The sequence below is a fragment of the Myotis yumanensis genome, unplaced genomic scaffold (genome assembly GCF_028538775.1).
Source record: "Myotis yumanensis isolate MYYU_CA2020_CCGP unplaced genomic scaffold, mMyoYum1.0.hap1 SCAF_21, whole genome shotgun sequence".
Taxonomy (NCBI): domain Eukaryota; kingdom Metazoa; phylum Chordata; class Mammalia; order Chiroptera; family Vespertilionidae; genus Myotis; species Myotis yumanensis.
Window position 1 is genome coordinate 10,100,366 of NW_027223772.1, and position 12,753 is coordinate 10,113,118.

At 41.0% G+C, this 12,753-nt stretch overlaps 1 protein-coding gene across 3 annotated transcripts in view; it reads left to right on the forward strand.

The window, feature by feature from the left end:
* FANCC (FA complementation group C) overlaps positions 1 to 12,753 on the forward strand; it is a 277,702-nt gene that overhangs the window by 125,343 nt on the left and 139,606 nt on the right. For all 3 annotated transcript variants that reach the window (XM_070400943.1, XM_070400942.1, XM_070400944.1), the window contains one exon: positions 557 to 651. In XM_070400943.1, the coding sequence (XP_070257044.1) occupies positions 557 to 651 (95 nt within the window). The remainder of the gene's footprint in view (positions 1 to 556; positions 652 to 12,753) is intronic.

Here is a 12,753-nt window from a genome sequence, read left to right on the forward strand (position 1 = left end):
ATATTTACTAAAGATTTAGATTTCAGAGTAAAAAATTAAGAGCATGTTAAGAGGCTTCTATTTTATGCAAACCGTTTGGTATTAAGCAATCTTTTTGTTGAGTTTGTTTTTAAAAAGGGAGGGTGTTTTGGCAAATTAGAAAGTTAAAAGATTAAATCTGAAAGATTGAGTGCTGCCTGTAGTAATTATGTTGCCTTAAAGAGGTTGAAACTACTAATGGTTTGAAATGAGAAATAAAGAACTGATCTCCAGAAAAGCCCAGTTCTTTTAGTCCTTTCCATCCTTCTCTTTTGGCTTTAAAAGTTGCTGCTGTAACAGAAAGGGAATTGACCACACAAGTGCTGAGCATACATGATCCCAAACCCACAAGAAGAAAAAACCCCACAAAGTTGTTTCACACGTGGTCCTGAATGCTTATTCTGTGAACTTAGAAGTTTGAGATTTACCTAAAATATCATAAACATTTCTGTAAATATAATGTTTTACATTTTTTAATACTGTTTATCTTTCCCTTTTAGTTGATTAAACCTACTCATTTTAGTTTTTCTCTTTGCAGATGAAAGCCAAAAAATTCTAACATGGTGCTTAGGTTGTCTGATTAACAAAGAACCACAGAATTCTGGAGAATCGAAACTGAACTCCTGGACACGGGTAAGAGCGTAAGCTTGCCCTGCGCTGCTTTGAATTAAATTGTTTAAAGGTGCTTCTGACTGTCCAGTTCCAGGATGTTTTAGAAACATTTCAAACATACCCTTTGCTGTTACATTGTCTTGCTGAGTGTAAGGTTAGAGAGATTTTATTTTTGCTTGTGAAGTCTGTAAAACATTGGTCTTTAGGGTGAACTGTCCTATGCCTCCAAGACCTCGTGTTGAGTGGTTTTGGAAAGTTACTTTCAGGTAATGTAAAAGAATGCACCCTGTTTCCCTCCAGCAATTGCTATCCTTCCAAAAATTGTTCCTCCCTACCGACCTAGTTTAAATACTGTAATTATGTAATTCCTCTCCAGGTGCTTCTCTCCCTCTTTCAGAATCTATTCTGTAGTAAAACTAAAATTCAGAAGTTCCCTGGGAATAGTAGTCTTTATTTTGTGTCCCCAAGTTGGTGCCCAGGCCAGTATGCTCAGACTAGCACCTGGTGCTAGTTGGCTGCTGTTGCTCACAGTCAAATTGGTTACTCAGCTGTGCTAGTCCAGATAGCTGACAGCTCCCGGCATTCACCATGGCTGTTTCTGCTTCCTCTTGAAGGGTAGACACAAGTTGCAGACTGTTGTGAGGCTGGGCTGTGACTGCCCTCAACGCCAGCAAGTTGGCTATTCTTTTCTCTTACGCCCCACTGTCTTGCTGCCATAACCCCAAGGACTCACCGAGGCCTGTCAGACTACTTAGTATGCACATGGTTCAGGTTGCTGTTTAGTATTATGAAATCACCCACACAGATTAATGCATGTGGTTTTGTCTATCATTCTGACTGGTGATATAATATCATTTATTGCTTTTTGACCATTCCTTTGTTTAATACAATATTGCTGATAGAGATGGCAAAGACAGTATTTGTAATTTCCTGTTATATTCAAAGAATAGAAGGGAAAGGGAAAGAAGAAGTGAAAAGGACTGGGTGAGGGAAGGAAAGAATGCAAAATTTAATTAGAAGGAAAATTAATATAAAGAACTGAAGAATGGAATGGATAAGTGGAATTAGAGTTGAAATAATATGAAAAATAAGGTTATAGGATAACATATTTATTCTTTAAGGTTTTAAATTGTTGCTTCTGTTGAGTATGTGATATTTTAATGATTATTTAGAATTTTTTTTATTGCCTAGCTCAATACGTTCTGACATAGACCATCTAATTAAATTTTTTGGATGATTGAGTTAACTTTTTTTATTTCACTGACTCTATTCGCCCATTAAAAATTTTCTAGCCTTGCATTTTATTCTGTGGGTTTCTCTTATGTAATGTAGTGTCTGTTTATCATTAGGTAATTATTAAGTATAACTCAGGAAGATAAAGTAAAAGCACTTCATTCCTATCTTCAGAGAATTCTCAGACTGGCCAGGTCATCCAAGGGCAGTGTGATGGCTATGAGTAGAGCTGTAAATAGGTGTGATGGCAACACAGAGGAGGAACACTTTCTCAGACTTCAGGGTTTGGAGACATTTCCTGGGGGAGATGATGTATTAGCTGAATTTTGAAAGATGACTAGAGAGCAGGGATAGAGTTTTAGGAGTGATATTGCTGTCAGCAGAAAGTGTATGTGCAAAGAAAGCATGGTGGTGAGAAAGCAAATGTTGCATTTGGGGAACTCAGGTACTTACTAGGTATACCTGTTAATAATGGCGGATTTTTGTAATCAAAGAAAACACGATAATTTCAAGAGAAACATCAAAAATGCTTTATTCAAAGTAATGTTCATTGCTAGCTACACATTTCCCCCATCTTTCAGGTAATTTGTGGATACCGTCCCAATAGAACTTTTCTTATTTTGAGGCAGACCATTCAGAGACCCAATTTTCCACTTCATACGTTTTGAAGTGCTGCTCAGAAAGTGCGTGTGCCATCAATTGGAACAAGTGGGAATCTGAAGGAGCAAGGTCTGGTGTATACGGTGGGTGGGTTAATACTTCCCAGGCAAGATCTTTTAACGTGTCTTTAACTGGTTTTGAAGTGTGTGATGGTGCGTTATCATGAAGCAAAATTACTTTGCCGTGTCTTCTGGCCCATTCTGGTTGTTTTGTGAGTAAAGCATGATTCATATTGATTATTTGTTGTCAGTAGCGGTCAGTATTAATGGTTTCATCTGGTTTTAGAAACTCATAATACACCACACCTTCCTGATCCCACCAAACACAGAGCATTGTCTTCTTTCTGAAGCCATTTGGCCTTACAGTCGATGTTTATGGTTGACCTGTATCAACCCTTGGTTTTGTGCATTTGGGAGTCTCAAAATAAATCCACTTTTCATCGCCAGTAACAATTCGATGCAAAAAAGACTTTCTTTCGTGCAGATGAAGCAACATTTTACTGATGACTTTTTGGTTTTCCATTTGTCTTTCGTTCACTTGATGTGGCACCCATTTTCCTTCCTTTAAAATCTTTCCCATTGCTTGTAAATGATCGGCAATTGTTTGCTGAGCAATGTTTAATCTTTCTGCAAGTTGTTTTTGGTTTGACACCCATCTTCATCCAATAATGCTTGTAATTGTTGGTCTTAAAACTTTTTCTGTTGATCTGGATGTTCTTTGTCTTTCACATTGAAATCATCACTTATAAAGCATTTAAACCAGCGTTCACAAGTATCTTGAGATGGAGCATGTTCATCATAAGCTTCCCGAAGTATATGATAACTTTTTCTTCAAAATAATGAATTAAAACTTCCCGCCAATGCTCTTTTTTTGGCACAAAATTTGACATTTTTAAGCATAAAAATATCTATGATGTTAACACCTTCAGCAAATTTAACATAAGAAGTTTTGAAGCTTGTTGTCAATACAACAAAATAGCATACATATCAAATTTCATATATATCAACATATGTATAACTCCATCTATTGAAAAAAATCTGCCTTATTAACCGGTACACCTAGTACATGGAATAAAAACAACAACAAACAAGCTCATAGATACAGAGAATAGACTGGTGGTTGTGGAGGGTTGGGTTGGGGAAAATGGGTTAAAGAGTAAACATTTCCAGTTATAAGAGAAATAACTGGGGATGTAATGTACAGCATGGTGACTATAGTTAATAATACTGTATTGTATATTTCAAAGTTGCTAAGAGAGTAAGTCTTAAAAAAAGTTTTCATCATAAGAAAAAAGAACTGTTTTGCAATTGTGGCGATGGATGTTAATTGGACTTATTTTTGTAATCAACTTGCAGTACATACTAATATCAAATAATGTGCACTTGAAACTGTTATATGCCAACTGTTATATCTCAATAATAATAAAAAAGTCACATGTGCCAAAATAAAGGTGAGGAAGGGAAAGAGATGATGAAGTTTCACGATTAGAAATGTTCTCCAAGGAGGTGACTTTTTAGGAGAGATTTAAATTAGCTGAATGAATAAGCCCTATTTTTTTTTTTTTGCAGCCTATCAATGCCTCTCTCCCGCATCTATGTCTCTCTTTCTCTCTCTCTCTCTCTCAATCTCTCTCTCTTTCTCTCTCTTTTGGGGGAAGAACTCTGACTTTTGCCACTCCATCCTGCATCCAAAAGCCTGTCTCCTTGCTCATGGAGGTTCTCCTACTACCTGTGGGATATTCAGCCCTAATTTTTTTTTTTAATTCTACTTGGTTATCTTTCTTTTTCTTACTGATTTGTAGAAATTCTTTTTTTTTAAATATATTTTATTGATATTTTACAGAGAGGAAGGGAGAGGGATAGAGAGTTAGAAACATCGATGAGAGAGAAACATCGATTAGCTGCCTCCTGCACACCTCCTACTGGGGATGTACCCACAACCAAGGTACATGCCCTTGACCGGAATCGAACCTGGGACCCTTCAGTCTGTAGGCCGACGCTCTATCCACTGAGCCAAACCAGTTAGGGCTGTAGAAATTCTTTATATGTGTTGAATATAGGTACCATTTTTATTGCATGTATTGCAGCTATTTTTTTCCACACTATGGTTTATGTTTTTGTGTTTACATTTTCTCACTTTCTTTTAAAGAAGATTTTTAAAAAATTGATTTTAGAGAGAGAGGAAAGTGGGGAGAGAGAGAGAGACAGACAGACAGACAGACAGAGGGGGAGAGAAAGAAAGAGGGAGAGAGAGAAACATTGACATGAGAGAGAAACATTGATCATTTGTCTCTCTTATGCATCCCGACTAGGATTGAACCCACAACTTAGGTGTGATCCCTGATCAGAAATCAAATGTTCAACCTTTTTGGTACACGGTATGACACTCCAACCACCAGAACCACCTGGTCAGGGCTCAAGGAAGATATTTTAAATTTTATTATAGTCAGATTTATCAATCTTTTCCTTTGTGGTTAATAACTTTGTATTTTATTTAAGAAAATTTTCCCTACTCCAGGGTCATGAAGATCTTCCATCTTCTAAAAGTATATTGGTTTGCCTTTGCCATTTGATTTGTGATCTACCTGTAACAGTTTTATTGAATGGTCTAAGGTGGGTGTTTATATTTCTTTTGCTTCCATATGGATACCCCATTGTCCCAGCACCATTATTTCAAAATCTTTTCCTCACTGAAGGAATAAGCCCTATTTTGCTACCTTCATAAAAAAATAGGGTGTATTTGTATTTAGGTGCAGGTATGAGCCTAAATCTCTTGATTATTCTCATTGTATATGATGGTTAATTTTATGTGTCAGCTTGACTAGTCCATGGTGTGCCAGCTGTTTAGTCAAACATTATTCTGGGATGTGATTAACATTTAAACTGATAGGCTGAGTAAAGCATATCATTTTCCCTAATGTGTGTGGATTTCACCCAATTAGTTGATGGCCTGAATAGAACAAAAAAGCTGACCCCTCCTATAAGGGTTTTCTCTATACTGGACTCTGATAAACATTGGTCCTTGAGTGAACTCCAAATTGTATGTTTTTTATTTTTTTATTTTTAGTGTAACACATCATTGTCAGAGCATTCTACAGAGAGTGCCCTGCATTTTTACAAAACCAGTTGTCTCAGAGATGATGGTGTTTGTACATTGAGATGCAAGACAGGCAGTGGACTCAGCAGTAGACAGTAGGTTTGATGCTGGCAAAATGGCACTAGGGATTGGTCAGCCAAGGGGCCGACATGGATATTTTGGAAACATGATTATGTCTACGGCTGTTGCTAATTTCTGTTGTTATAGTAGTCCCCCTTATTGGCGGTTTTACTTTCTGCAGATTCAATTAACTGTGGCCATCCAAACATATTAAATGAAAAATTCCAGAAATAAGCAAGACATACGTTTTAAATTGTATGCTGTTCTCAGTAGTGTGATGAAATTTTGTGCCATTTTACTTCACCCCACCTACGATGTGAATCGTCCCTTTGTCCAGTGGATCCACCTCACTTTTTCTCACCACCCGGGCATTGTGTCATCTCACATCATCACAAGAAGAATGATGACTACAGTACAATAAGACATTTTGAGAGAGAGAAAGAGACCACATTCACATAACTTTTATTACAGCAGATAGAATGATCATTTAAAAGGTAGAAGAGCATCATTCCTGAGGCCAGTTAGTGAAAGACAGCAGAGGCAAGGTGACATTCAGGGACAAGGCAGGTACTCCTTCAGGGAGCTGAAGGTTCCTCTTCCAAAGCTCCACTCTTGTAAAACACTGCCAGTTGTGAACGAATGCTCTCTCTTTTGTTTTACTTTTTCTTTCTTTCTTTTTACTATTTTTATGTGTCTGTTTATTTGCTTATTTCCCATCCCTCCACCCCCTTTCTGTAGTATTGTTCTCTATATCTATGGGTCTGTTTCTATTTTGTTATTTCATTTGTTTTTTAAAGATTTCTCATATAAGTGAAATCATATAGTATTTGCCTTTCTCTGGCTGACTTGTTATTTCACTTAAAATAGTACCCTCTAGGTCAGGGGTGGACAAACTTTTTGACTCGAGGGCCACAATGGGTTCTTAAACTGGACCGGAGGGCCGGAACAAAAGCATGGATGGAGTGTTTGTGTGAACTAATATAAATTCAAAGTAAACATCATTACATAAAAGGGTACGGTCTTTTTTTTTTTTAGTTTTATTCATTTCAAACGGGCCGGATCCGGCCCGCGGGCCGTAGTTTGCCCACAGCTGCTCTAGGTCCATCAATGCTGTTTCATATGGCAGGATTTTATTATTTTTTATGGTTGATTAATATTCGTGTGTGTGTGTGTGTGTATCTCACATCTTCTTTATCCACTCATCTATTGATGGACATCTAGGTTGCTTCCATGTCTTAGCTATGGCTAGTAATGCTGCAGCGAACATAGGGCAGCATCTATTTTTTTTTTGAATTAGTGTTTTTGGTTTTGTTTTGTATAAATATACAGACATAGAATTGCTGGATTACATGGCAGCCTTATTTTTAATTTTTTGAGGAATCTCCATACTGTTTTTTATTGTGACTTCACTAATTTACAGTCCCATTAGCAGTGTACCAAGGTTCCTTTTTCTCCTCATCCTAGCCAACATTTACTTCTTGATTTCTTGTTGATAGCCAGCCTGAAGGGTGTGAGGTAATAAGTCATTGATATGTATTTCACATTTCCCTGATGATTAGTGATGTTAAGCATCTTTTCATAGGCCTGTTGGCTAATATGTATGTCCCCCTTGGAACTGTCTGTTCAGGTCCTCTGCCCATTTTTAAATCAGATCGTTTGTTTGTTTGTTTGTTTGTTTTTGTTAAGTTGTATCATTTCATTATATATTTTGGATATTAATTCCTTATTGGATGTATCATTTTAAAATATCTTCTCTCATTTAGTAAATGGTCTTTTTGTTTTGTTGATGGTTTCCTTTGCTATTCAGTAATTTTAGTTTGATGTAGTCCCATTTGTTTATTTTTTCTTTTGTTGCCTTTGCCTAAGGAGACACAGCCAATAAGGTATTGCTAAGAGTGATGTTGCCTATGTTTTGTTCTAGGAGTTTTATGGTTTCAGGTCTTACATTTAAAACTTTTATCCCCTTTCAGTTTTTTTTTGCATGTATCTGTCCAGTTTTCCCAGTACCACTTACTGAAGAGACTGTCTTTAACACATTGTATATCCTCGTCTCCTTTGTCATAGATTAATTGACTGTATAAGTGAGGTTTTATTTCCGGGCTCTCTATTCTATTCCATTGTTCTACATATATGTTTTAATGCCACCATTGTTCCATTTTGTTTATTGTAGCTTTGTAGTATAGTTTGATGTCAGGTAGCATGATAACCTACCACTTTGTTCTTTTTCAAAAGTTCTTTGGCTAGTCAGGGTCTTTTGTGGTTCCTATAAATTTTAGGATTAGTTATTTTAATTTTGAGAAGAATGCCATCGGTATTTTTATAGGGATTTCATTGAATCTGTATTGCTTTAGGTAGTAAATACATTTTAACAATATTAATCCATCCAATTCATGAGGAAGGTGTATCCTTCCATTCCTTCTTCAGTTTCTTTCTTCAGTGTCTCATAGTACTTCGCCTCTTTCATTAGTTAAGTTTATTCCTATGTACTTTGTTTTTTGGTGCAATTGTAAATTCAAGTCTTAATTTTGCCTTAGAAACACAACTAGTTTCTGCATATTGATTCTGTATTCTGTAGCTCTTGGTAGAGTCTGTAGGGTTTTCTGTATAAAGTATTATGTAGTCTGAAATAATGAGAGTTTTACTTCTTCCCTTTTTATTTGGATGCCTTTTATTTCTTTTTCTCATTTGACTGCTGTGTCTAGGATTTCCAGTACTATGTTGATTAGTGGTGTTAGTGGTCATCCTTTTCTTGTTCCTGATCTTGAGGAAAAGCTTTCAGGTTTTCACCACTGAGTATGATAGTAGCTGTGGGTTTGTGATATCGGTTTTATTATGTTGAGATATGTTCCTCCTGTACCTGCTTCGTTGAGAGTTTTTTCATTAAAAGCAACCTTCTTTTTTCCTGTTTCTCAGGTCAGAAATCCTGGAATCATCTGTGGTGACCCTTGTCCTCTTATATCTCACATCTAGTTTATCAACAAGTCTGTCAGTTCAGTCTTTGAAATATAACCAGGATCTGAATACTGCTCACCAATTTCACTGCTTCTACCTCCATTCAAGCCACTATCACCCCTCATGAGGGCCATTGCAGTTTTCCTCATCTGTCTCCTGCTTTCACCTTTGCTCTCCTATGTTCTTCATCCGAAAGATCTTTTAGAAGAGTGGTTCCCAAACTTATTTGGCCTACCGCCCCCTTTCCAGAAAAAATATTACTCAGCGCCCCCTGGAAATTAATGTTTTTAAAATTTTAATAGCAATTAAACAGAAAGATATATGTATTAATGTTTCTACCTTTTTCGTAAAATATAGTAAAGAAAGGTGTAAATTAGAAACATTGAAGTTTGAAATTATGAAACTATTTATTGAACTCAGAATAGAAAGGTAATACAAAAAAAGTTAAAACAAATGCACCTGTGGCCATCCCCCCCCCCCCCCCCCCCCATCGCTGCAGCGCCCACCAGGGGACGGTAGCGCGCACTTTGGGAATCACTGTTTTAGAAGGTGCCTCTGCTTAGAACCTTCCAGTGACAAGTCTGTACTTGACTTACGAGGACCTCCACAACCTCACCCCATGTGACCTGGGTAATCTTCTCCCCATTTTCTCACTTCACTCCAGCACACACTGGCCTCCTTGCTGCTCCTCTGATACCCAGAAACCTTGCCCAGGGCATATGCATTCACCTTTGCTCACCTGTTCTCACAGCTCTTCCCCAGAGAGCCACAGGACCCCTTCTTGTACCTTTTTCAGGGCACTGCTCAGATATCACCTTCTCTGAGAGGCCTTCCTCATTACCCAGTCTCAGAAATGCACTGTCTTTATTTTGACTTATTTTTCTTCTTAATGCTGACCACCCCTGACAACGATTTTTTTCTAACTTTTCATTACCTCCCAAATAGGTTATAAGTTCCATGAGAACAGAGACTTTTTTAAAGCCTAGAAAAAGTGCCTGGCACATAGTAAACATTCAGTGATTATTTGCTAAATGAGTAAATAAGGGAGTAAAAAAGTAGTGGGGTTTCCACTTGGAAAGAAGTGAATGAACAGACAGAAGGAAAAATTATTATTCTAGTTAGGCCTAAAACTAAGTTATTTGTGGAGGGAATTAGAAATTAAGATTAGAAAAATGGTTTAGCAGATATTTTGGAGGGCCATGAGTGCCAACTTGTGAGTTTGTTCGTAAATTAGTGGTATAGGGCAATTGAAGGAGCTACTGAAAGTATTGGCATTGAGAGAGGTGTATTTGTCATGATTAGCATGCCTTCCCGCTTTCTCCCTTGCTCTCTAGTTTTTTCTAATCCTTCCTTTATTCATATATTCCTTAAATATATCCTAAATACCAACTCTTTACAATTAGATTTGGGGGAATGTGAAGATCTTGCCTTCAAGGATCAAGTTGTTTTATTACAGTTTAACAAGAAAAGGAGAACAGCATATCGAAGGTACTGTGGGAGCCCACAGAAAGAAGGAAAAGCTTTGTTGAGAGGAGATTAGGAAATATGCAAGGGTGGTCAGAAATGCTTTCAGAAGATGAGGGGAAAGTGGCCTCACGATACTGTATCGTGAAGTATGAGTTTCCAGGTAAGCAGAAGCCCAGGGCACGCCTGGAACTTGGAGAACCGAAGGTAATTTGAGGAGCATGTAGGAAAGTAGACAGAGGAAAAGCTAGAAAAGGTCTTCTTGTTAATGATAATAAGAATGGGCTGTCCCATTTGTCATATACTAGTGGTACATGAGAGTTACAAAGAGGTAGATTCTGATATAGGCAAAATGGCTCATACTAAAAAAAATTTACTTAACCTGGAAGGCAAGGATTTTAATTAGTAGAGTTTAAATGGTAGTTGCAGGGTTTGAGGGGGAGACACTTGGATTATCTACACTAATAAAAGAGAAATATGGTAATTAGCGTATGACCGCTACCCTTCCCATTGGCTAATCAGCATATCCTTATGCAAATTAACTGTCAGCCAAGGTGGTGGCGGGCAGCCATGCACTGAAGCGAACAGGGAGGCTTGCTTGCTCCAGTGACTGGCGGACTCCAACGTTCCCCGCCTGACTTGCCGGCCTCTCAGCTGCAACTCTAAGCAACTATGTTGCAAATATAGAAGCTAAACAAAACCCCAGAAACCGGCTTTCAGTCAGCCAGGCTTCAGCCAGCCGGACCGAAACATTGTATCAAATACAGAAGGTAAAGGCCAGAAACCTGCTTTCAGCAGCGAGGCCTCAGAACTAAAGCTGGCCCAGATTAATAAAAAAAAAAAAAGAAAACAAGGAGCAGTTGGAAGCTTCAGTCACTCGCTTCCGGAAAACAGCCCTCAGCCCCTCAGCCAGCCTGGCCAGGCACCCCAGTGGGGACCCCCACCCTGATCCAGGACACCCTTCAGGGCAAACCAGCCAGCCCCCACCCGTGCACCAGGCCTCTATCCTATATAGTAAAAGGGTAATATGCCTCCCAGCACCGGGATTAGCGGAGCCGCGAGGCCTCCTGGCACCGGGATCAGCGGAGCAGTGAGGCCTCCCGGCACCGGGATCAGCGTTACAGGGGGCAGCGCCCAAACCCCCTGATCGCCCTGCGGCTCTGTGTGTGACAGGGGAAGGCGCCCCAACCTCCTGATCAGCCCTGCTCTGTGCCTGATAGGGGGGAGCTCCCCAATCCCCTGATCACCCTGTGGCTCTGTGTGTGACAGAGTGCGGCGCCTCAACCCCATGATCGGCCCTGCTCTGTGTGTGACAGGGTGCAGCGCCCCAACCCCATGATCGGCCCTGCTCTGTGTGTGACAGGGTAGAGCCATAACCTCTCCATCGGCCCTGCCCTGAGTGTGACAGTGGCGGTGCCCCAACCCCCTGATCGGCCCTGCTCTGTGGGTGATAGAGGGTGGCGCCCCAACCCCCCTCCACGGGCCTTGCTCTGTGTGTGATGGGGGAGAGCCATAACCTCCCCATTGGCCCTGCCCTGAGTGTGACAGGGTGCAGCGCCCCAACCTCCTGATCCGCCCTCCTCTGTGTGTGACAGGGGGCGGTACCCCAACTCCCCTATCGGCCCTACTCTGTGAGTGACAGGGGGGAGCTCCTCAACCCCCTCATGGGCCCTGCTCTGTGCGTGACAGGGGGGAGCTCCCCAACCCCCTGATTGACCCTGCTCTGTGTGTGACAGGGTACGGAGCCCCAACCCCCCTGATGGGCCCTGCTCTGTGAGTGACAGGGGGCAGCACCCCAACCCCCTGATCGGCCCTGCTCTGTGCGTGACGGGGTGACGCCGCAACCTCCCCATCGACCCTACCCTGAGCCTGACTGAGGGTGGCATCGCAACCTCCCAATCCGCCCTGCTCTGTGCATGACAGGGGGCGGCGCCCCAACTCCCCAATCGGCCCTGCTCTGAGCCTGACCAGGGGCTGCACCTAGGGATTGGGTGTGCCCTGTGCCACCTGGGAGCAGGCCCAAGCCAGCAGGTTGTTATCTCCCGAGGGGTCCCAGACTGCGAGAGGGCACAGGCCGGGCTGGGGCCCCCCCCTCCCCCCCCCCCTCCCAGTGCACAAATTTTTGTGCACCGGGCCTCTAGTATAAATATAAATAAGATAGTGGATTCCAAGATGACTTTAGAGTAGGTAGAAGCTACATCCACCTGCTCCTGGCACCAAACTAGATTTACAGCTAAATTACAGAGCAATCAACCTGAATAACCCATTGAAGGCTAGCTGAACTGAAATGTAATAACCAAGACTTAACAGAAGAAGCCACATCAAGACAGGTAAGAAGGGTGCAGACACGGAAAGACATAGCCCCCCCTCAATCCCTCTATTCCCTCTACCCCTGCATACCCCCCACCCCCACTCCATGCTCGGGTACAGTGGTGGCTGAGCTGCAAAACTCTCCTCCCCCTAGGAGCATGTGTCCTTACCCCCACACTGGGATCCCCAACTCAGAGCAACAGAGATGGTAAGAGGAGCTTCACAGCATCAGGTGGTGGAAATCAGTGGGGGTTCAGTCTGCCTGGAAGAACCAGACCACCTGGTTCTTTGCCAGAGTCTCATTGAGAGCACTCATTGTGTTACAGCACCAGCCTGGGAGTGAATGGT